Source organism: Engystomops pustulosus, chromosome 4 (assembly GCF_040894005.1).
Source record: "Engystomops pustulosus chromosome 4, aEngPut4.maternal, whole genome shotgun sequence".
Lineage (NCBI taxonomy): Eukaryota > Metazoa > Chordata > Amphibia > Anura > Leptodactylidae > Engystomops > Engystomops pustulosus.
In genome coordinates, this window is record NC_092414.1 from 133910146 (window position 1) to 133935951 (window position 25806).

Here is a 25806-nt window from a genome sequence, read left to right on the forward strand (position 1 = left end):
ACAACCATTAAAAACCTGTTAGCCCCCAGCCGTCTGAGATCCAACACGACCACAAGTACAAAACCTCAAGACAAAAATGGGGTCAAAAAATGTGGGCACAGGTTATGCCTATGCTGTGAGAGCATCAATGATGGTACCAGCACTTTCACATCTAAAAGTACGGGAGAGACCTTCAAAATCAAGAACACTTTATCCTGTTCGTCAGACTTTGTAGTATATTTGATAGATTGCTCCTGCGGCCAGCAATATGTTGGTCGCACAGTACAATCACTTAAAATGAGGCTCAATGGACACAGACACAAAACAAGAATTGGTTTCCTCAAGCAAAGTCTCTCAAAACATCTTTTCCTCAAACATAAGAGCAACTTCAACTGTGTCCGTGTAACGCCCATCGAACGAATAGCTGAGAATATACCGGACCGCGTCAAGATGCTAAATCGCAGAGAATCCTACTGGATATATAAATTGAACACCTTATGTCCAAACGGCCTCAACGAAGTCATAGAATCCATCTAGAAGCCCAATCCACATCACTCCCGGATCATATCCTACCTTCACACTCACGTCACTTTCAGCTGTATTTTCTTTATTACATTCTCTCGTAACATGGCCCTACCTCTGGTATCAGCTTCGACCATCCATCCTTTCTGATCCCATTCGCGATCCGTAGCCATCTCGTCGTGACATCACGACCCACAGGTTTTTGCTTCCTCTCAAGGTCTATCTAATAATCATTTCTACATATGGTTATCTAACCCTCCATTTTACTTTCCGATCATATTAGTAAGTCATTACATCGTTCCTCATACCTACAATCCACTACAGTACACAGTTCAAATAAGTTCCTTGCTGGACACCAGTGTCTATATTTATATAAATATATTTTATTATGTTTATATTTTTTATGCTCCATGCAACTGTCATTGTTTTAACACATATTTGTTATGTTTTATGATATATACCTCTTTTTTATGGTTCTCTGTTTTATAATTGTTGTACTCACGAACGGAACCCGTTCGACCTTTGACCTCCGGTAATCCACGTCATTTTCTGACGTATTTCCGGCTGTGTATAAGTATATGTACCATTGCACTGTTATGTAATTTTATGATAAGCCTGACGAAGGCTCCGGTACGGAGCCGAAACGCGTAGCTGTGTATCATCCAATAAAGAAAACCTTCTGGCACATCCTTGCCTCACGAGTGATAACGGCGCCGGTTCACCACTCGCTCCAGGTCCTCTTGCAAGCCGCTCCCACGACACCGCACCTCTGGTCCACGGATGTACGTGAGCATTTTCGACTGGCTGCCATACTCGTATCCATCTGACAAGCGTTATACCACATACCCCAGGTGAGAGTCTCTCCACTATCACCTGCCAACTCGATCTATATCACCCTCAACAATATCACACGAGGTGTGCGCTTTCTCTCTTTTTTTGCTATCCTATCCCTCTTGGGGGTTTTCGAGTGGCCACTCTACCCCCATCCCAGGTCCTTCTAATCAAAGCCAATGGATGACAGATCACTATTGTTGACATGCCAGTGTGATAGACCAGTAGAAAGTATACATGCTTTACCTACTTAAAACACACACATATACAGTTAGATTTTATTTATGTAGTAAGGACATACCTGTCAGCAGAACAATGCCTTTTCCCTGTTTAATAAAACATACATAAACTTAAAATGGCAAAATTAAAATACTGCCTTTTTTTTATTATTTTATAACATTGACTTAAATTTTAGGCTATGTTTACACTAGTGCTCACCAGGTTCCATTACACCTTTCATTATTATTAGCGTAAAAATTTGTGAAGAATAAATAACGGATGTATAACAGAAGATTGTGGAAAGTTCAAAGAAATTTGAGGAAATTGAGGTCAATGCAAAACCATCTATGCAACTTCTGCTTTTCATTTCCATTGCGTTGTCTTAAAATGGAGTGTGTAACTCCTAAAGCAGGTGAGAACTGGGTTTTGGTGTATAAGCTGAGTTTTCCAGCACAAACAAATGTACTGAAAAACCTCACCTCGGCTTATACACCTACATCTACACCCACACCTGTATAAACCTACATACTCACCTTCCAGCACCCCCCATTCTCGGCGCGGCCCACTGATGCTCTTGTTAATGAATGACGTGAGCTGGCTTCCCTCACTAAACCCCGCCCCCTTTTACCCGATGCAAACGGTTCAAAAGTGGAGTGGTAAGAGGTGATTGACTGACCTGAGGCTGCCTTTGTCAGCATTCTGAATGATTTCAGTAATTTATATAAGTTTAATACACATTGCTTGGCTTCCTGCCAGTAGCAGTCTCCACGGTGGGAGGCCGCTGCAGCCTGTATCTGTCTCCTTCATGCAGCTCCCTCGCTCCTCCCCACTTCCTGTCATGTGCATCAAGCATGCGCGAGGAGGGAGATGATGTGGAGGAGAGGAAGAATGCATGAGGAGACACAGGCACACATAGGAAGCGGCTGCCCCCCTATCCAGGGACTCACCACATGGTGTTGGCAGGGAGCTAGCTAATGTGAATTAAATGTATTGAAATCATTCAGAATGCTGACAAAGCATATAAACGGATGCCTGCAGCCACCACTATGGGGAGCTCGTTTCGTGTGAATTAGTACCACTGAACTAAATAAAAAATGTAAAAAAATCTCTTTGAGCTTCACCTACTGGTGCATATATAAAAATGCTAAACATTCACATCCTAAGTATATACACACAATATACTCACCGGTTGTAATTTTACCTGAATATGGACATCACAAACTTTAAGGAAATAAATATAACAAATAATACATACCAGTGTAGTATATGATGGAAGCAAGCAGAAGCAGTAAAATCAAAATTCCGCCTATTATATACCATCTGAAATCGTGGTTTGGATCTGCAAACCAAACAGAAATAGCTCCAACTTTATAATTGTTGATGGTCTCATTCGGGTAGTTTTTTTTTTAGCCAAAATCATGTGTGGGACATAAAGCAAACACAAAGGAATACATTTAGTAGGGCCTATACACAATTTTTTGCCACTTGGTGACAGTGGGGATGCACTGGCTATAGCCTAAATGTTTGCTGACAATACCGCAATTCTACACCAGAATTGTATACCAGCACAGCCAGCTGCGAGATACATCAGGAGGCTGTAACCTCCAGATGCGTCACACTGCAGCCCCCCCAGTATATAGGTAGCCCCCAGCACAATGCAGCCCCCAACAGTGGGATTCTACTGGAGGGAAAGTTACAGAGACACTAAGGCCCTTGCGCCGGTTTTCTTTTGGACTTTGCACATTCTTTTGTGTGCGAACTACTTGCACATTTATTTAAAAAGTGTCAGCACTATACCCGACACGCCACAAATTTCTGCACATAAAGGGGCGTTCCGGTATACAGTTGGACTGTGCAACACATTTATCACGTAGTCCGACAGAATTGTGTCGCAAGAACTATGTTACTTTTTTTTGGTGCTATCTTTCAGAGCAGTGCAGGAAGCGCCAGACTCATTAAGAACGTGCCCCACAATTCATGAATCTGACACATCCTGCACACATCACAGGAAAACTGCACATAGTGCAGTTTGCACTGTTTTTGATAAATATGCCTCAGTGAGTTTGGTGATTGGGTGAGCTGACTGAGTTTTTTCCTTGTATTTTTTTAATGTGACAGTATATCGTGGAAATACCGCTCCTGTATTATCCACGGACCCTTAGTAAATAAGCCCCAATAGGTCACTAAGGTCAGAATAAAGTGCTGCCTCACATTGGGGGGGATATACTAATTCTGGCGCAAGCATGACTGTCGGCATCGGAAATCAGTCTCCGGAAAGCACAGCCCGATGTTTTAAAGTGCATAAAAATGCCAACATAAATGAGATGCGCGCCAAAATCTTACATGGACTGCGCCTTAATTTTGCTCTCTGACCAATTTTTTTCTGGTCTATTGTGCACCAAAAATTGCTCCTTAAAATGCCGACAAAACACACATAAATGTGACGGATAATGTGGAAAAGTTAGGCCACGCCCACTTGCACCAAAAAAAGACTGCAGAGTCGGGATAGTTGGAAACATCTGTTCTTTGTGGCACAAACTCATTATAAATGATCCGCAACAATTCTGCGCCCAAAAAAACGAAAGATCCCAGCATAATACATGTCACCCAGTGTGTGCAGACGCTGCAGAGCAAGGTGCATTCAGACCAATCTAGAGAATGGGATCTCTCTCAGTTTGGTTTGCATGATACATGCTGACAGGTCCCATTCCCAGACCAGTCTCACTGCACTGTATAGAACCCCCAGGGTTGGGTTGGCCCGCCAGGGGACCGGAGAATCCCCGGTGGTTCCCGACACCTGGCACTATGGTAGGGGCCTCTGTTCGGATCCATCGGAGGCCAGTGGCTGCAATAGCACTCGATGCGGCCGGAACGGCCCCTAAAGGACTATTCCTGCAGCCAAAACTGTCAGTGCAATGTGGCTGGGTGCTTGCGACGCGGCCCCATTGTGACATTATCGCACGGCCACGCATCTCTCCCCGCCCCGCGGCAAGAGCGTCAGGATGCTTGGGGTGAGTAGATTTTTTTTTCTATTGGGGGGTGGGTGGTGTGGTAATGTGTATGGGGGGTTGGTAATGTGTATGGGGGGTGGTAATGTGGTTGGGGGGTGGGGGATGGTGCTAATGTGTATGGGGGTGTTAATGTGTATGGGGGTGGTGGTAATGTGTATGGGGGGTTGGAGGGTGGTAATGTGTATAGTGGGGCAATGTGTATGGGGGGCAGGCTTGCTCTATACTACAGGGTGCTTGCAGGCTGTGTACTACAGGGGAATGGCAGGCTATATACTACAAGGGGCTGGTAGGCTATATACTGCACGGGGCTGGAACGGCCACTCGAGGACTATTCCTGCAGCCAAAGCTGTCAGTGCGACGTGGCTGGGTGCTTTCTGGCTCATGTAGCACTGGAAACAAGATGCGCGGCCGCGTTATGATGGCATCACGCTGCCATGCTGTTACGTCATTGACCTGGCTGGCTATATAGGGGGCTGGCTGGTTATATACTACAGGGGGCTGGCTATATACTACAGGGATCTGCAGGCTATATACTACAGGGGGATGCAGGCTATATACTACAGGGGGCTGGCAGGATATATACTACAGGAGGCTGGCTATATAATACATGGCGGCTGGCTGGCTGTATACTACTGGGGGCTGGCAGGCTATATACTACAGGGGGCTTGCTGGCTATATACTACTGGGGCTGGCTGGCTGTATACTACATGGGGGCTGGCTGTATACTACTGGCGGCTGGCAGGCAATACACTACAGGGGGCTGGCAGGCTATATACTACATGGGGACTGGCTAGCTGTATACTACTGGGGGCTGGCAGGATATATACTAGAGGGGGCTGGCAGGCTATATACTACAGGGGGCTTGCTGGCTGTATACTACACAGGGGATGGGTGTATACTACTGGGGGCTGACAGGCTATATACTATAGGGGGCTGGCTGTATACTACTGCGCGCTGCCTGTCTATATATATATACTACAAGGGCTGGCAGGTTAATACTACAGAGGGCTGGCAGGCTATATACTAGAGGAGCTGGCAGGCTATATACTAGAGGGGCTGGCAGGCTGTATACTACAGGGGCTGGCAGGCTATATACTACAGGGGCTGGCAGGCTATATACTACAGGGACTGGCAGGTTAATACTACAGGGGGCTGGCAGGCTATATAGTACAGGGGCTGGCAGGCTATATACTACAATGGCTGGCAGGATATATACTACAGGGGGCTGGCAGGCTATATACTACAGGGGGCTAGCAGGCTATACACTACAGGGGCTGGCAGGTTAATACTACAGGGGCTAACAGGCTATGCACTACAGGGGATGGCCGGCTATATACTACAGGGGCTGGCAGGCTATATACTACAGGGGGCTGGCAGGCTATACACTACAGGGGGCTGGCAGGCTATACACTACAGGGGCTGGCAGGCTATACACTACAGGTGCTGGCAGGTTATATATTACAGGGGGCTGGCAGGCTATACGTATACTACAGGGGATGGCAGCTTAATACTACAGGGGGCTGGCAGGCTATATACTACAGGGACTGGTTGGCTATATACTGGAGAGGTTGTGACAAATGCATTTTCCAACCTCGGCCTTTACTTGAGTCAATAGGTTTTTCCATTTTTTCTGTTAAAATTAGGGGTTTCAGGCTTATACTCGAGTATATACAGTAATAATAGAATTAAATAACGTGCAGATACTATGTGTAAATTAATAAATAGGAGGCAAGTTTATAAATGTATAATTGAAGGGATGCTATATGCTCATTAATAATTTGGAGGGCATTATATGTATAATATTAATTAGGACATGGTATAAAAACGTATTAGTACATTTTGTATAAAATAATTGATTCTGCATCATTGTTATATAACACATTTTTTCACTAGCAGAGAGGGAGGGAGAAAGGGATTAGCTTATCCTTTGTTTCACTACCCCCGTTAATGCTTAGAAATTCCCTTATCCCAGAATATTTCTATTTAGTAGTAGGTGGGCCCCAAAATCAATTTCACTGTTGGGCCCCAGGTACCCCAGTCCGACCCTGAGTACCCCCCAAAAAATAGAAAATGTAATAAAATAAAGATATCCCATGATATTTTGATCCAAAAATGTGATAATTAAAGTTGAAGGGGCTGCATGGGATTAATGATTTCATTTATTATAGGCCACAGGGGGTATGAAAATAACAAACGGTTTATACTTTCCTCTTTCTGGTGCAGCACAGAGCTACCCTCCATTGCCTTCCTCTGTATATAGATGCTCAATAATGACATAGCATCCATGGTGTACCCACCCACTACTGCCTAATTCCGGCCACCAACAGCGACTGAAGCCGCTGGATGCAGCTGTCAGGGGTATTCCCACTTCATCAAGTAGAAAGTTCCAATAACCTTTCTATATCAATAACTCGCAGTGTCCTAGATCTCTATTTGTTGTCATTCTATAAAATGATTCATTGTTTTTTCCCACTGGACAGAAATCTGACCATGGTCACACAGGTGCACGGCTTGTCACAGCTCTGATAACTCTGTGATGTAACGAGCCATGCACCTGTGTGACCATGGTCAGATTTCTGTCCACTGGCAAAAAACATAGAAGCTTTCTATAGATTGACAGCAGGCAGAGACCTAGAAAACCATGAGGAAAATATACAGAAAGCATATTTGAAAAATGAATTATTCTTTATCATGCAAACAATAAAATTAATTTGGCGAAATGAGAATACCCCTTTTAAGTCACCTCAGAGTCTCTGGATACCAGTAGAGGAGCAGAGAGCATTGTGTCAGAGAGAGGTGAGGGTAACCTGCTTGTTACTTTCATATCCTGCGCTGCTATATTAGAAAATATTTCCAGGCAACCCCTTAATTGCTAAGTTTTATGTACCACAAAAATTATGCCATCAAACACTACAATTTGTCCGACAACAACCATGCCCTTCTACAACGATATTAAGGGAAACAATAAAAAAATCAGGATATGCAATGAGCAAAAGAAAGGCCAGGCCAGTCTCCAGCACCATACAACCATAGAACAGTTGGTCTGTGAATCACAGAATAGCCCAAATTTATTAACAGTGAGGGCACGTTTACATGATACGTTGCATCACGGTTTTTGATGCATTTTTGACGCATTCCAAAGGCTTCATCCTTGATCACATGCCGAGTTTACATTGCAGTAGAAACACAATGTAACCTTAGCATGTGATCAATGCTGAAGCCTCTGGAATGTGTAAAAAACACATAAAAAAATGCGCACAACGCATCGTGTGAATGCGCCCAGAGGCAAACTGTAATAAATGCAGTTTTTCTCCCTCCTTTGCAGGATGCAGCAGATTAATGAATACGCATGGTCTTCAATTATCTGGCGCCCGCTGCACTGCACGGGAAGAGTCACCGGCTTTATTTAGGTACACCTTTATCATAGAGCGTGCAAAACACAATTCTGTGGAGTACCTGTATTAAATGTGTCGCAGACTCGGACTAAGCAGTAGCAGCCCCATTAGGTGCACATTATGAAGGAGATGAGAAGGGAAACAATATTAGCGGGTGATGAGAGGGTCCACAATATGAGGGGGAGATGACAAGCCACAATGTGAGCAGGAGGTGGGGGGCCACAATATGATGAGATGAGAGGCCACAATATGAGCGGGAGATGAGGGGCCACAATAGGAGCTGGCAGAGGGGCTGATTGCTTTTAATTAGTCCTACCTTATGCTGGACCTTACATCCATGTTCACAAGAATTCAATTTGAGGTGCATCTGGAGAATCTCCTTCTTGAACGCAGACTCCTTCAGAAACTCAGACGTGTATAGACTTAAAAGCTTGCGCTGGGTAAGTAGCAACAAAGCACGTTACTACTTACTGAACACAAGCATTGATGTCTAAACACATCTGCATTTTAGGAGGAGTCTGCATCTAGGGAGGAGATTTTCCAGATGCACCTAAAATGTATTTTCAAACACAATTCAATCGCATGTTGTGCACATGGTACCAGGCTGTGTTCACATTATGGGGCTTATTTAGTAAGGGTCACAGATTGCACTTTCGTCAGACTGTTCATGGTGTTCAGGATTTGTGCAGCTTTGACAGGTATTTAACAGGAGTTTGCGTTGGAATTTTGCCACAAGCGATCGGATTTTGGTGCAACTGCGCTGGCTTTCATGTGTCAGAAATGGGGGGGGGGGGGGGGGCGTGCCGTCAGACGATCCGACTGATTTAGACTGATCACAGGATTTAAGATTCAAATTGTGGGGCAAGACAATGCACTTACATGCACCAGGAAGAAGAAGGTGAACTCCGGTAGACCTGAGAGGGGAAGCGACACATGCAGGATATCGGGCGCACTATCTTAGTGAATAGCGCGTGCACTTAAACTCCGCGGCACCGGAGTAAATGTGCCCCTAGTGTTTGCATTGCGTTTTAAAACATGTTGCAAACATATGGGGAAAAAATCGCTCCTCAAAATACATCCAGGTTTTTACTATCTTTAATACTGATGTTTTTTGGGATGCGTTTTGCCTGATGCATTTGCTGTCCATTTTGGACGCAATGAAAATACATCCTGTAAACACTGCTTAAGAATATACAGGTCATATTTCCATGTAGCTGTAGGTGGGCCCCCAGAATCTATTTCACTGGTGGGTCCTAGGCCCCCCAGTTCAACCCTGCATATTGAGCACTATTAGGTGCTGCAGTCTGATTTGACCATGGCACCTAACAGGTTAAGTGCTGCAAATGGTGGTAGCACCAACCAAGGCGGTTACACAGCTGTCACCTGCTGTGCACGGCAAGGGCTCCCCTTCACGACTGGTCAATGTATATTTAAGTTGGATATGTCAAAGTAGAAAAGCAAAGTGGCACTCACCAAGATTAAAAGTGGTAAACTTTATTGCGGAAGTATATTCAGGACAGGGGGGGGGGGGGGGGATGCACGCCATGACTAGGCGACGGCCCGTTTCACGAACGTAGCGCTTTCTCAAGCCTTGTTTGTAAATTCTTTTTACCATTGATCGTAATGCAGACATAAAAGGCTGCTAGGCTTACTAAGTACACTGCAATGTTCTGTTTTATACGAGTTGTGTGTGTGTATATATATATATATATATATATATATATATATATATATATATATATATATACACTGTATATATACACACTGTATATATCTCTGAAGATATCAGGAAGAGGATGAATCCTGATATTTGCTTTATTGGTTCACCAATGCTTCTTATTGTTTAGCAGACTTTTAATATATATCCATTTACGCTGTGACTCAGTTATATGATTTACCTGGATTTTTGTGGATTGTGAGTTTAGCAGAAATATTGAACCAGCCAGTTTGATGTTCTGCCACACAGGTACCCGTCATAGTACTGGCACAGTTAGAGATGTTGACCAGGTACCCATAATTTCCACTATAAGTACCATCTGCATTCAGTATATGTAGAGAACCATTTAGATACTGGACGCTTCCACAAGTAATTTTCAAGGACACATTCACATGATTTGGGTAAAATTCTCGTATTGAACACCATACAGTGATATCATCTATTCCGTCAATTGTGTAATTCAGAGCCATCTGTGGGTGAGCTAGATAGAGAAAATGATCGTGTTAAATGCTTAAACAGTCAGTGCTAATATACAAGTATTTTGGGTGATGTGTTATTCTAAAGAATAGAATATTTGTACTATATCCACCTGTGTTGCCCATAATCCATATAGTGAAAGGTTGGTCATATTGCTGAATGGTGTTTCTCAGCCCCACAGCCAGGCCATGCAAATAAACCTATATGTGTTTTAGGGCTCATGCGCACAAACTTGTGCTCATCCGGGACGTTACCTATACGAGCACATGGCTGAGGGCAGGAGGGGTGCTCAACAAATCAAAGATAACTCCAAACACCTTTCAAATTTTATTATGTGATCTTATCTATCTGGTGCATATTTTACCCCTGAAACTGAACATGTCACCAGGAATATCATTTTTAGCTGGTGACAGGTTCTAATAGCTTTTACCCTGCTGATTTCAAAATGTACTTTTCCAGCATTCTGAATAATTTCTGTTTATAAAACTTTTTTTTACATTACCTGGCTGCCTGCCAGCGGCATGTGGTGAGTCCCGGGTGTAGGAGAGAGATACAATGAAGTTGCTGGAAGTAACCTTCCATTTATTTAGGGTATGGGGATGTAAACTGGTATTGTGTTCCTAATATAAACAACTGATGTCATGTAAGACCACTGTATATATTGGGTTGTAAAGTCTCAGTGTAACAGTGTCATCTATGTTGTCACCCTGTGAACAGCAAAATAATAGACTGCAATTTGAGCAAGCCTGCTTGGTTCTTTATTGTCAAACCTTGAGCCTCTGCGCCTGTAGACATATTCCCTAGTGGGTGAATCTCCACTCACATGGTCCAGAAACAAGCTCTTAAAGTCCACACCTTAACTATGACACGGGGGGAGAGGGGCAACTGCAGCAGCCTGTGTGCCTGTGTATCAGTCTCCTCTCCTCCACACTCCAGATACCAGAGGGAGGGGATGGACTAGAGCAGGGGTCGGGAACCTATGGCTCGCGAGCCAGATGTGGCTCTTTTGATGGCCGCATCTGGCTCGCAGCCGGGGCTCCTATCCAGGGGCGTAACTACAGCCGCAGCAACTGCTAATATGCCTGCCAAGACCAGGGGCCCGTATTCCTCGTATGTCCGGGGCCCCTGTTGTGTCCCCGGCTGTAGTTATGCCCCTGGATGTAATCGGCAGAGCAGCGCAGGGTCCGCGGGGTTAATTCAGGGGCGGGCACCTCGGTCTCCCTCCCTGCAGCAGCCTCGTGTGTGAGAGAGGGAGGGGAGGAGACTGTCTGACTGCGGCCAATCCCGGGGCTGGATGTAGCAGCCCGGGAGATTCCTACAGAGGAGACCAGAGAGCTGCATACTCCGGAGACATCAGCACCGGAGACATCAGCACCTGAGGAGAAGGAGCCGGGGATCAGCCAGAGATAAGTGCTCCCTCCCCCCCAGTGTCTCCTCACACTCTGCCTTAACCCCTTAGTGTCCTGTATGCAGGAGCAGCTATGAAGCTCCTAAGTGTCCCTTACAGACCCCTCTGCATCATCCCCTCATATCTTCCCCACCACTGCAATTCTACATTAATGTGAGGTTCTGCAGCAGCTTAGACACATGTTGGCGTTTGTATGGGGATGTTCTGCAGCGGTTGGCATCTGTATAGGGATGTTCTGCAGCGGTTGGCGTCTGTATGGGGATGTTCTGCAGCGGTTGGCATCTGTATGGGGATGTTCTGCAGCGGTTGGCGTCTGTATAGGGATGTTCTGCAGCGGTTGGCGTCTGTATAGGGATGTTCTGCAGCGGTTGGCGTCTGTATAGGGATGTTCTGCAGCGGTTGGCATCTGTATGGGGATGTTCTACAGCGATTGGCTCATGTATGGGGATGTTCTGCAGCGGTTGGCGTCTGTATAGGGATGTTCTGCAGCGGTTGGCTCATGTATAGGGATGTTCTGCAGCAGTTGCCGTCTGTATAGGGACAGTAAATTAATAGGGAATGTAAATTATCTAATTTTTATTTTACAGGGAATTACCATGGTTTTGGTCCAGTGGCGGCTTAGTACAGGGGGGGGGGACTCCTTGCTGTACTAATAACTGCTGGAGCCATTGTTCCGTCAGTGTCCCTTTAAACATATTGTACGGCTCTCGCAGAATTATATTTTAAAATATGTGGCGCATATGGCTCTCTCAGCCAAAAAGGTTCCTGACCCCTGGACTAGAGGAAGAATGCATGATGAGACACAGGAACACAGGCTGCTACAGCCGCTCTCCCCTGGAACTCGCCACATGCTGCAGGAACCCAGATAATGTAAAATACATTTTCTGAAAATGTACTGAAATTCAGAAATCAGCATAGCATAGGTTATTTGAACCTTTCACCAGCTAAAAATGACATTCCTGATGACAAGTTTGCTTTAATAACAAAAATATATTTGTCCTTAAAATGGCTGACCTGCAATTGTTATTGATGGCATACCCAATGTAAGGGGGAGGGGGGAGGCATTTGTGTATAGCACTATGTCCAATTTTATGTATAAGTAAAAATAGTGTTTTCATATTATCACATCACACATTAACTACATAGGGTAAAAACGAGTTACTATATAACTGTAGATTTTTAAAATTGACTCCTATCATTGTTAGATGAAATAGCGTCTTTTATAATACACTCTGAATAAAAGTTATGTTTTAATAGTGACCAATGGGTCTTAGTGACATCTTTCTTGGACCTTATTTGGTAAATGTATGTTTATTAAAATGGACCCAGTCACAAAAGTGTCCACACCTTTTGAATTCTATGTCTGATTTTACATGACTACTGTGGCATCCAGCTGTGAAAGGAAATGCACCATTTTAATGCATGCCTGTATTGTTAGGTAGTTTACTGGGCTGCTATTGAGGAAAAATTTGGACTTATTACACACAATGTATTTAATAATTTAGAGCATTATCAGTTTTGCATTACATTACCTTGGACAAAAAGCTGAATAACAGCAACAGTCCTCTTCACTGTAGGAGGTGGTAAAGTCCTGGATACAGTACAGTTGTACTTCCCATTATCAGATATTTTAGCCTTATCAATGCTTAATGATGTGTCAACATTTGCTGCTTTCTGTTCATGTTCTGTTACATGAATTATATTTGTAAATTCGTGCCCAGTTAAGTTGAACATTTTCCAGTAAACCGTATATCTTATCTCCTGTGACATATTTGTTGAGCAGTTTAATTTGATATGATCACCCCTTGACACAACGACTTTATATTCAGTCTTGGAAGTTTCAGTGTAAAGGGCTGTAAAAGAAAGTGACAGCAGCTTTACTATTTAGAAGGTACTGTAGTTGGATTATTACAGAATTATTTTGTATGTTACAGACTGTTTTATTCATTTTCATTTTTCTGCTCTGACATAGAAGAAAATAACAAAAAAGTAATCAGTAATGCAAATTCAGTCACTTTTTGTTATTTTATACTTCCCCCAAATGAAAAAAGAAAAGAGGCGCTTTCTAAATTATAGCAGTTTACAAGAAATCCAAAGCAGCACAAGGAATGTCCATATCAAAATTGTCTGTTGTATGCAATGCCATAAAAAATCTGGGCAAAAAGGATCTTCTAAATAACAACATTTCGGCTCTCACTTGTGAAAGGCTCATTCTATGTAAGAGCCAAAATGTTCCAACCTATGGATTAAAAACCACTGTTCTTTCAATTAAATTTTTTGTGTGCTGCCTTTTCTTCAAATAAAATTATAGCAGTGATATTAATGTACACATGAAAGGTTTGGATGTATCCTCCACTATCTAAAACATCTTGTGTAGAAATGACAGGCAGCGATTTTTGGAATAATATCTAAGGTAACATGTAATCCTATAGTTTTCCCATCCTAATATAGCATCCATATATTGGTGCAGAATACACAGTCTTATTCTGCACCAGATTCATATAAGTGTCTTGTGCTGGATGATAAATATGGTGCAGTATAAGACTGTTTAGTCCTACTCTGCACCTCCTATTAGTTGGCTTACTTTATGCCAGAAAATTAGGAAACAATTCTGTCAGGTCAGTTGGTCAAGCTAGTCATAGGAGAGTCAGAAAACTGTCTAAATCCCTTTTATAAGTGTCGTGCAGATAGTTTTTTAGTGCAAGCTATGACAGAATTCTGACGTAGACAGATTAATAAATCTTCCCCATTGTTTGCTTTATTTTCTTTTGTATTTGTCTTTTTTTAACAACCTAAAATAAAAAATAAATATAGGTGTTTCCTGAAGTATAATAGTGAACCAATTTACAGTAACTCTATTTATGTCTAACAAGACCTGCTAACAAATTGCTATATTGTAACACATGATCTATGGTAAATAAAATAAAACCCAAAAAAGATGTTACAAAAAATTGAATTGAAAACACAAAGTGAAAGCCACAGGTAGAGATATTCATGCTAGTGCTAATACAAACCCCTAACACGTAGCAGAACACTATATGGTATCTATCACACAACTTTTAAAAATATATATTTTACACATTCCCAAAAAACTTGATAGAAGGTGCTCCACAAAAAATATAGCATCAAGAGCACAAGTCTCAGGTGGCATGCTGCTAACTAATGCAACTACCCCAAAACTATATCTAAAGTATAACTATATCTACATTTTTTCCCCAACAAAAAGTGTCAATCACAAGAAAAAATTCTCCAACTAAGAGAACAGGAACTTTATTGCACTTTCAGGCTGTCAGGAGGCTGACAAAACAGCTGAACACTGGGGATCCTGTGTGGTGGACCCCATTGATCTGATATTGATGACTTATCTTATCACTTTAATGATATTATATGCCTGTTACTTACAACAGAATGTATACCATTTTCAATAGGGCGTGCATGCCTTATAGAGCCCTAACAGTAAGAGGTGCAGTGACCTGTCTGTTTTAATACCAGGTGTAGTAAAGAAGTTTTTACGCCAGTTGTAGTAAAGCAAATTGTCTTTCCGCCCTAATAAAGCAATAACAGTAAGAGGTGCAGTGACCTGTATATTTTAATACCAGGTGTAGTAAAGCAATTTGTCTTTTATAACAATAGCTTACAAAGTTACTCTGAATGCATATAACTTATTCACTTTCCTATTGATAGCATAATCCCATTTCCAGTTTTGGATTTTAAATCTGTATGCAAACACTTAAATGTGTAAATATACCCTTAGAAGCAATTAACAAATACTACCAATGGTCTTAAATAATATGTACATATAATGCATATATGACACTCACCAATTAGTAATATCTTCAAACACACAGAGAGAATATGAGATAAGAAAGCCATCTTTATCGATTTGTTAAAAAACAATAATGGAACAGCAGTTTTCTTACTTGCTCTTCTCAGTTAGTAACCACCCACACTCATACCCACAAAACCAACAGGACATAGAACTCCATTTCTTACATATGATAAATACCATTTTTTTTAACATTTTTCAATTGTTTATGTTTGTGAAAATCTATTTAGATCTTACATTAAATTTTATTGACCAAAAAGTCACATGTTAATTACAATCAAATCTTAAAACTAAGACCTAGAAGCAATGGAGTCACATATGTATTACACATCAAATCTTAAAATGTGTAATAATTATTAATATATCATCTAATAATATCTAGGATGCTTTTCAGTACAAAAAATCACCAATGTCCACTAACCGACAAGGTTAACTATTTAGGTCAGGTAAAAGTGAACATAAGGTTGTACGCTTGTAGAAGGGAAATGTCAGCTCATCTTGCAAAAAGTGACACCTTTGCAGCTCCACATACCACAGGTTATAACAGTTATGGTTGTTACCCCCTCGCAGCCCCCCCAGTATAATAAAACTATCCATTATCTCCCTATAGTTAGTTCAGTAGATGCAGAGCTTATAGATATGTGTGTATATATATATATATATATATATATATATATATATATATATATATATATTTACTAGCTGTAGCTCCTGGTGTTGACCGGGATAGTAAATAACTGCTCTTAGCTATAACAAAATAGAATGGGTTCGCCGCTGGATCGCGAATGGACCGGGTAAGTAAATCTGCCCCACTGTCTCTGTCTGATTGTCTCTGGAAACCAATTAGAGCTTAAGTTTCATTGAGATCATTAATGGATGACAGAAATCTGGTACCGTATATACTTGAGTAGAAGCCGACCCGAGTAGAAGCCGAGACCCCTAATTTTACCACCCAAAACTGGGAAAACCTATTGACTTGAGTATAAGCTGAGGGTGTAGTATACAGCCAGTCAGCCCCCATGTAGTATACAGCCAGCCCCTTGTAGTATACAGCCTGCCAGCCCCCTGTAGTATACAGCCGCCCCCTGTAGTATACAGCCAGCCAGCACTCTGTAGTATACAGCCAGTCAGCCCCTTGTAGTATACAGCCAGCTCCCTGTATGCCAAGCACATAAAAAAAATAAACTTAATACTCACCCTCCGGCAATATACTCACTTACCCTTGATGCCCAGCGCGGCTCCCGATCCTCGGCGCGGCTCCTCGGCACGGCTCCTCTTCTTTCTTTTTTTTGGCAGAGTCGCGTTCCTGTATGCAGCGGCCGGCAGATCGCATGGACGCGGCTCTGCCAGCTAGAGAAGAAAGAGAAGAAATAGAGAAGAAAGAGGAGAGAAGAGAAGCCACCGGGAGCTGCGCCGAGGATGGAGGGCACCGGAGGATGAGTATTAAGTTTATTTTTTTATTGACACGTGTATAAGCCAAGGTGAGGTTTTTCAGCGGATTTTTTGTGCTGTAAAACTCGGCTTATACACGAGTATATACGGTAATTAAACCAGCAGACATGGGTGGGGCCTTGGTAATCACGTACAAAATAGAGTATGTGGCAGAAATTAACCATCAATTAAATGACACAGAAGTGTACCGGAGGGTATGTAATGACACAGTACTCAAAATAAGGAATACGATACAGAAATTACTGGCCTTTCTTTTGCTCACTGAAGGGTATTATAGACAGCGGGGTCATTAGCTTCCTCAAGAACCCACACCCCATATCCCCAGTATTCTATGTTCTCCCTAAAATTCATAAAACACTACAAAACCCCACAGGAAGACCTATAGTAGCGTCTACAGATTCAATCCTATCTCCACTGTCCATAGTTCTGGAGAAAGTGTTAACACCATTGATTAGACACACACCTTCATTCTGATTTTTTACAATGGGGCTCATTTTCTAAGGGTTCACGGACCTCACTTTTGTCGGGTATTCTGACGATTTCTGATTTGCGCCGCATTTAAAAGGGGTTTGTGTCGCATGCGATGCCGGCTTTCATGCGACGCAAAACGCGGGGGAGGTGGGGTGTCGGGGTTTGTCAGATGATCCGACTGATTCTGACAGAGTGGGGGATTTAACTTTTAAATTGTGGCGCAGGACATACACTTACATGCACCGGGAAGAAGAAGGTGAACTCCGGCGGACCTGAGTGGGGAGCGACACATGCAGGATATTAGGCGGACGATCTACATGGATCAGTGCATCATCTTTGGACAGTTCGGATCGGGGATCGCGATTCAGACAGGTAAGTAAATGTGCCCCATTATCTGGCAAGTATATACTTGTCGCCTGGGATATTACAAGCCTATATACAGTACTTCAATTCAACATCAAAAGGGACATACTCACTAAAGCAGACCTTAAACAAACAGTAATTGATTTTTATGTGGACCTATTACATCTTTTTTTCGAAGAGAATTACTTTCTCTTCCAAGATCAATTTTTTATACAGCTACAGGGAACAGCCATGGGGTCTAATATGGCCCTTCCCTAAGCTAATTACTTCATGTCGAATTTCAAAAAAAGGTACATTTAGCCTAACACACTCTTCCAACAATATGTCACTGTTTGGAAAGGTTTTATAGATGATATATTCTGTGTGTGGAGTGGGACACCTGACTCGCTTTCGACATTTCACGAAAACCATAATTCTATCTATCCAGAATTGAATTTACCACAGCAATACATCTAATAGCTTCCTTGGCACATTGGTTGCTAAGGAAAGCTTGGGCCAGTTGTCTATGGACATCTTTATAAAACCAACTGACAAAAAACAGTTTGCTACACCTTCTAGTGCCATCCATTAGCTACCAAGAAAGCTATCCCGAGAACACAATTTTCTAGATTGGATAGATTAGTGATTTACCCTATGGTCAGACAACAAAGGATTGATCAGATGTGAGCACGATATAGAGATTGAGGTTATCCTAATAGGATAAAACACGCAAGCCATCAACCACGTACTACAGAGGATATGAAAAGGATCCTCTTTATACACAAATTCCACCCAATTATGTACAAGGTTCTGAATATCATCCAGGCCCACTGGCACATCCTTACAAAGAGATGCCCTAACATTGAGGAATTTCGTAACCCAGTGTTACCCTGCACCAAACGATCTAAGAATTTAAGGAATAAGCTAGTAAGGGCTGACATAGTTTCAAATATAAAGGTGTCCAGACTGACTTTCCTACAGTCGCAATGGAAACGGTTCTTAGATACGTGCAATGTTCTAATGTCTCCAAGGGAAACACCTTTTACCATCCAGACACAGAACGTAAATCTCCTATACAGGATTTTTTCACCTGTGACTCACGGTTTGTGGTGTATGCCATCAAATGCCCCTGTAGCTTGGTCTACGTGGGGAAAACAACTCAATCAGTTGGTACACAAATTGATCAACATAAATCAACTATTCGTACGAATAACCTTTTACTCCCAGTATCAGACCATTTCCACAAGACAAGACATAACCTCTCTCAACTAAAGTACCAGGTATTGGAGCATATTCCACGACCCTTATGGGGGGGTGACAAAGTCAAGCTTCTCAAAAGATGAGAAGGTTATTGGATAGACTTTTATAAATGCCTCAATGTTTGTTTATTGAATATAATTCTGCGATCCAATCAATAAAACAACATTTCTTTCTTCATAGAACCGTTGATGTTGCTGGAGCAATATGCCACTGACTTACTTGGTATCCTTCCTTCTGCCCCTCGTCTGCCTCTTTTTCGCCATTTTTTTTCTCTCCTTATCCCTCCCCCTTTTTTCCTGTTTTCCCCTTCCTTCCTTCCTTCCTTCCTTCTATGTATACATACATCCATATACCCATATATACCCCGTAATCTCTATACATCTACATACGCACACATATGACACTTTAGTCATCATTCCATTATCTCCCTTCACGGCTTTCATACATACACATTATATACTCTTATATAGTTCATCTTAAATACACCCTGATGTAATGGTGTGTCTTTCGAAACAACGATCACATAACCTATAGACTTCTATTGACTCCAATAGAGATAGCTTACACGCTGCAATATAGGGATATGTAACTAGCAGCCAGATTGACCCGCAGCTCATTAGCCGTCATTATCCGCAGCTGACTTGTCTTCTTTAGGCAGCCTACTCCCACCGACATCTAATTGATTTCTCCCCCACTGCACCCTCCCTCTGGGGCGGGCTTTCTCCTTTTAAATCTCAGTCACTCTCAGTCGGATGATCGCTATTCACCAGCACAGACATACATGTTACTCATGCGCTATGATCCTTATGCAACACCCCTGCCAATGTGCAGGCAGAGGAATGTTGCGAATAAGCCCCTCAGTCTGTGTCTTCCCCAGCAGGTGAGCCTGCACAACTCACCTCAGGGATTGTGCAGTCGTATAGAGGTAATTAGCAGTGGTCAACCCTGCTTGTACAGCAAGGGGTAAGATATGTAATGATTGTTATCCAATGATATTCTTCATGTGAACTGGAGTGTGATTGGAGAGTGACCCACCACCTGACCAGGGAATGACAAAACTCCTGGACAGGAAGGGGCAAGGTCTCTTAGGCCCCAGCTCTTGACATAAGAGCAACTCTTAGTAGCCACCTCTTACCAGAGAGGTCAGCTCTTTACCACCAGCTCTCCTAGAGAGCACACCTGGCAGATTGTCAGTGACCAAAGAGATAGTGTCACGCACAACTTCAGTGCTACACACATAACACCCAGGACAAAGCTGCAGCTTCCATGTCTGGACACAGCTATATCCCAGCCTGCACCTACTACCAGGCTGGCGAATCTATTCTATTCCACTCCAGTAATCCGGAATCATCCTGTAATCCGTAAACTGAAACAAGATTGTTTGGCCCGTTGCCTGCAGTTGTTCTAATAAAGAACCGTGAGATATTTTGCATAACGCTGCCTCCGTCTGTTCCCTGGATACGGCTGTAACACCAAGGGCATCCATTACCCAGGGACTACAGACACCAAAGGGGTTGCCCCAAGGAGATTCAGTACATCAGCCTCTCCCTCCATCTTTCTTGCACAACCACTTGCTGGAGACCTGCCAGGCTGTAGGACAGTGATCTGGTCCCCATACCAAGCACCGTGACATCAGCTTGCCTAGGCCGCAACCGCCAGCCACTCCGGGATTCTGGGCCCCAGCTGCCACCAGGCCCCAAGTAAAGGCTAGGCCCGGTGGGGGATGTTGCACTTATATCTCCTACTTCCTCTCTCATCACACTTCCATAGCAGTTAATGGTAAGCCCAGGCCCTCGGTTCACTAACAGATTTCATGACTCAGGTTTATTGTCTTTTGCTCCTTATGGATTCCCTAGCTCCTGAGAAGGATATCATGATTGTGGTGTATAGTCTCTGTTCCGTAATACAATGTGACAGATATCTTAGCCTGAAATGTGTTTTCTAGTTGGGCACTGTTCTGTCCTATACCCAACCTATATTGACACAAGCTATGAAATGTCTTCATTTGATCTGTTAATATGATATGATAATTGTGAACTGTGTTTGTATAGAAATTGACACCTGTATATTTCATTAAGCGAAAATGATGTTTCTTTATTTTTGATTATCTACAGTGTTTGACAAAGTCAGATGTTACAATTTTGAATCACAATAAAATGTATACCTTATATTCTTCATTCATGAATTCATAATCACCCAAGTTTTAATCTGTCAACCTGCTGACCCCCTTCAGGGCTCTGCCACCTAAGGCAAGATTTTCACCTCCTCTCATGGCAGATATGGCCCTACATATCACTAAAGCACAACATTTTATTTCTTTACCATTGTATTTGCATATGCATACATGTTCTCCGTCTATTGGTAAGACAAGAAATTAGAATTTGTTTACCTCATAAAGTAAAAGTCATAAGCCTAATGGTGATGTGCGTGTCATGAAACCCCACACTCGAGTCTAATCATGGGGTGCACCAATGCTAGGGAATGCTTAAGCTCCACCCACTCATGCAAAATGCATCTTTATGCTAATTTCTACTCCCAAGCACTCAGCACACAAGGAAGTCAAACACATCTGAATCCAAGACACTACACACCACACATGCACAGCCCACTATGTACCCTCTACCACTTACGTACCTATGGAACGCTACTGAACAGAGCCACAATGCACCCTGAGCCCACACTGCGCTAAACTCCTATGTTACTTGTTACTTACGAGACACCCACACCAGGACCGCACACATATACCCAGATACACTTCTCAAGGTAGCGTAGTGCAGTTCACCTGGACCCACACTATCTATAGCTACTGCTAGCACACAGACACACACAAGGTTACAAGGCTTAGCAGTAATTCACCTCTCCAGAGTTATGGTAACATGTAGAGCACAAGGAAATACTTAAATGACAATTTAATATGCAAAAAGGCACAATAATAAAAAAACCTGTGTCAGGGTTCGGGATCTGAGGACCCCCTGGAGCACCGCAGGAGATGGTACTAGCTGACACCTGGGACCAGAGTCTAAGTGGCACCTGGTCTTTACCAGAGCCCGCCGCAAAGTGGGATGGTCTTGCTGCAACAGGGCCCCCAGGTCGTTCCACAAGTGCGACTGGCCCGCAGTGGCAGCCAAGGTCGCGGTACAGAATTGTAATCCAGGCTCAACGTCAGGTGCATGCATGTAGTCAGGGCAGGTGGCAGAGATGCAAACGTCAGGACCGAGGTCACCATATGAATACGGGCAAGGCAGGCAAGAAACAGGTACAGGAACACACATGAAGCTTTCTCTAAGGCTAGGTAGCTCAAAGGGAATCCTGGGAACAGCCGGCTTCTCAAGGAAACCCTGGAGTGCCAGCGCCAATCAGCAATGCGCTGGCCCTTTAAATATTCGAGTGCCTAGCTTGGAGAAGAGCAGGATCGTGCAGAGGTAAGAGCGCGCCAGGGACTGGGGCAGCGCCGTGACGGAGAGAGGGGCACGGGTGTGACCGCGATCCATGGCTCTGCCGTGACAGTACCTCCCCCTTAGGCTTCCCCGTCTTTTTTGGTCCCAAGAAACCTCTTCCAGAGAGCAGGTCTGACATACACTCACCGGCCACTTTATTAGGTACACCATGCTAGTAACGGGTTGGACCCCCTTTTGCCTTCAGAACTGCCTCAATTCTTCGTGGCATAGATTCAACAAAGTGCTGGAAGCATTCCTCAGAGATTTTGGTCCATATTGACATGATGGCATCACACAGTTGCCGCAGATTTGTCGGCTGCACATCCATGATGCGAATCTCCCGTTCCACCACATCCAAAAGATGCTCTATTGGATTGAGATCTGGTGACTGTGGAGGCCATTAGAGCACAGTGAACTCATTGTCATGTTCAAGAAACCAGTCTGAGATGATTCCAGCTTTATGACATGGCGCATTATCCTGCTGAAAGTAGCCATCAGATGTTGGGCATATTGTGGTCATAAAGGGATGGACATGGTCAGCAACAATACTCAGGTAGGCTGTGGTGTGGCAACGATGCTTAATTGGTACCAAGGGGCCCAAAGAGTGCCAAGAAAATATTCCCCACACAATGACACCACCACCACCAGCCGTTGATACAAGGCAGGATGGATCCATGCTTTCATGTTGTTGACGCCAAATTCTGACCCTACCATCCGAATGTCACAGCAGAAATCGAGACTCATCAGACCAGGCAACGTTTTTCCAATCTTCTACTGTCCAATTTCGATGAGCTTGTGCAAAATAGCCTCAGTTTCGTGTTCTTAGCTGAAAGGAGTGGCACCCGGTGTGGTCTTCTGCTGCTGTAGCCCATCTGCCTCAAAGTTCGACGTACTTTGCGTTCAGAGATGCTCTTCTGCCTACCTTGGTTGTAACGGGTGGCGATTTGAGTCACTGTTGCCTTTCTATCAGCTCGAACCAGTCTGCCCATTCTCCTCTGACCTCTGGCATCAACAAGGCATTTCCGCCCACAGAACTGCCGCTCACTGTATGTTTTTTCTTTTTCGGACCATTCTCTGCAAACCCTAGAGATGGTTGTGCGTGAAAATCCCAGTAGATCAGCAGTTACTGAAATACTCAGACCAGCTCTTCTGGCACCAACAACCATGCCATGTTCAAAGGCACTCAAATAACCTTTCTTCCCCATACTGATGCTCGGTTTGAACTGCAGGAGGTTGTCTTGACCATGTCTACATGCCTAAATGCACTGAGTTGCCGCCATGTGATTGGCTGATTAGAAATTAAGTGTTAAAGAGCAGTTGGACAGGTGTACCTAATAAAGTGGCCGGTGAGTGTACGTCTTGCTGGGAGGTAGCTGCCGAAGATCCACCTGAGCTGCAATCACAAGTTGTTCAGGAGGGTTGATATGCCGAGGAACTGGCTCTTCTCCAACAACATCCGAAGAAGTCAGGACAGGTAGAGGTGACGCCAAACTGCGTGAGGGCATTCTGATCCCCAATACAGGAATTCCACAATCTCCCAGTTGAGGACCGGGGTGTGAATTTGCAGCCATGAAAGACCCAGGAGAAGAGATGAGGTGGAGCGTGGCAAAACATAGAGGAATAGCCTATCTTTGTGGAGAGATCCAACCACCAGAATGCATTGCCGGGAGACCAGAGCGGTATCCACAAAGTTCCCTACAGAACCAAGAGTCCAAGAAAGCTGAGACTTGCAGAGGAGTGTGAGCACCAACACCGAGGAGTACAGGAACTGTAAAGCGTGGAGAAACAGTATTCACACCTAAGGATGTTTCTCCCAAGAGCCCTAGGTGCTGGCATCTTCTGGACGTAGGGGCCGCACAGGACAAGCCCCAATGAAGTGCTTGGAACTGGCACAGTACAAGCAGAGGTTCTCCTGACAACGTCTGGAACATTCCTTGATGTTGAGGCGGGCTCTGTTGTGCGTCTGGAGGCTGGAGCTGCCTTTGGGAGACCGGAGCCAAACAAGGTAGCTGTGGAAGCGGAGCTTGTGGTTGCTTGTGATGCAATTCCCCAGTACGCTCTTTCTGGGGGCCAGGGTGATGAGACCACTCAGAGTATCCGACAGGTCACGAAGCAACCAGTGCGTCCTTGACCTGGGAAGACTATCCTTTTTTGAAAGTTGCAGACAGGGCTGCATCGTTCCAGGAGAACTCAGAAGCCAGAGTACAGAACTTGACGGCATATTCGCCCACGGTCGAGTCTCCTTGGCGCAGGTCCAGCAGCGCCGTTTCAGCTGAGGAGGCTTCCACGGAGCGGAATTCAGACAGGAATGCAGTATGGGTGGCCATGACTGGATCGCTTCTGTCCCATAGAGGGGTAGACCAGGCCAGGGCCTTCCTGGAAAGTAGACTGATGATGAATGCCACCTTGGAGCGTTCAGTGACAAACTGGGATGGCATCAGTTCTATATGCAGCGAGCACTGGGTAATAAAGCCCCTGCACAACTTGCGATCGCCATCACCATCTGAGCCTTGGTTCTGCCGCTGGTAGACAAGTCAGAGTAATGGGAGGGATTGCAGGAACTGCTGCAGGGGTGGTCGCTGGAACCAGAAGCTGGTGCACAGAGGAAAACAACTGTTGCAGTGCGATGGTGATGATGGTGACGACGGTGCAACAAAGTAATTCTCCATGTGAAGCAATCTGCAGGGACTGCTGGGCGACAAACTTGGAAAGTTTCGGAAGTGGCATCTCGGCGGGGTCCATGGCCGGATCTTACTGTCAGGGTTCGGGATCTGTGGACCCCTGGACGACCACAGGAGATGGTACTAGCCAACACCTGGGACCGGAGTCTAAGTGGCACCTGGTCTTCACCAGAGCCTGCCGCAAAGACGGATGGTCTTGCTGTGACAGGAAGCTTTCTCTAAGGCTAGGTAGCTCCGGGGCACAGATGTGCCCATGATCTGTGACATGGATTGCTGGGGGCACCCGTGACAACCTGGACAGCTTTGCAAAGCCTAATTGCATTTACATGCACTCATGCTGATTGAATGCTGGAATGTAACTTTTCACTAACCACCTAATCTGCCCCTTGGTCATGTGCAAGGGACGTGGCTACACCTGAAGCAAAGTGGAAAGTTGGGGACATATTATGTCATGTTGTCATGGGTCTCCTGTTATTATATTATGTTGGGGACATTGTCATATTATGACAATAAGTATGTCATATTGTCATGGGTCTCCTGTGAAGAAGATATGCCCATTACATTTCTCAGCATGCATTAAGAAATACAACAATACCAAACACCATTATGAAATGTTGGCTCAATGGTGTAATAGCCATTTTTTGCTTCCCAACTCTGAAATCCTTGGGGTTTGACACCCCAGGATAATCAGAGGATGATGATCACCGATTTATTGACCGGAGATTGAAATATTTGATTTATAATCAGGTTTTCTTTAATGTATAATTTTGCAATATTC

The 25806-nt window shown here is 43.9% G+C and overlaps 1 protein-coding gene across 1 annotated transcript in view; it reads right to left on the bottom strand.

The window, feature by feature from the left end:
* The window catches only part of LOC140127169 (tyrosine-protein phosphatase non-receptor type substrate 1-like), a 42095-nt gene extending 26670 nt beyond the window's left edge, over positions 1–15425 (bottom strand). Inside the window, exons 1-5 of the mRNA XM_072147532.1 lie at positions 15381–15425; positions 13092–13412; positions 9856–10155; positions 2807–2890; positions 1634–1658 (exon numbers count right to left, since the gene is read on the bottom strand). Coding sequence (XP_072003633.1) covers positions 1634–1658; positions 2807–2890; positions 9856–10155; positions 13092–13329 — 647 coding nt within the window. The 5' untranslated portion in view covers positions 13330–13412; positions 15381–15425. The remainder of the gene's footprint in view (positions 1–1633; positions 1659–2806; positions 2891–9855; positions 10156–13091; positions 13413–15380) is intronic.
* Between the last annotated feature and the right edge of the window lie 10381 nt (positions 15426–25806).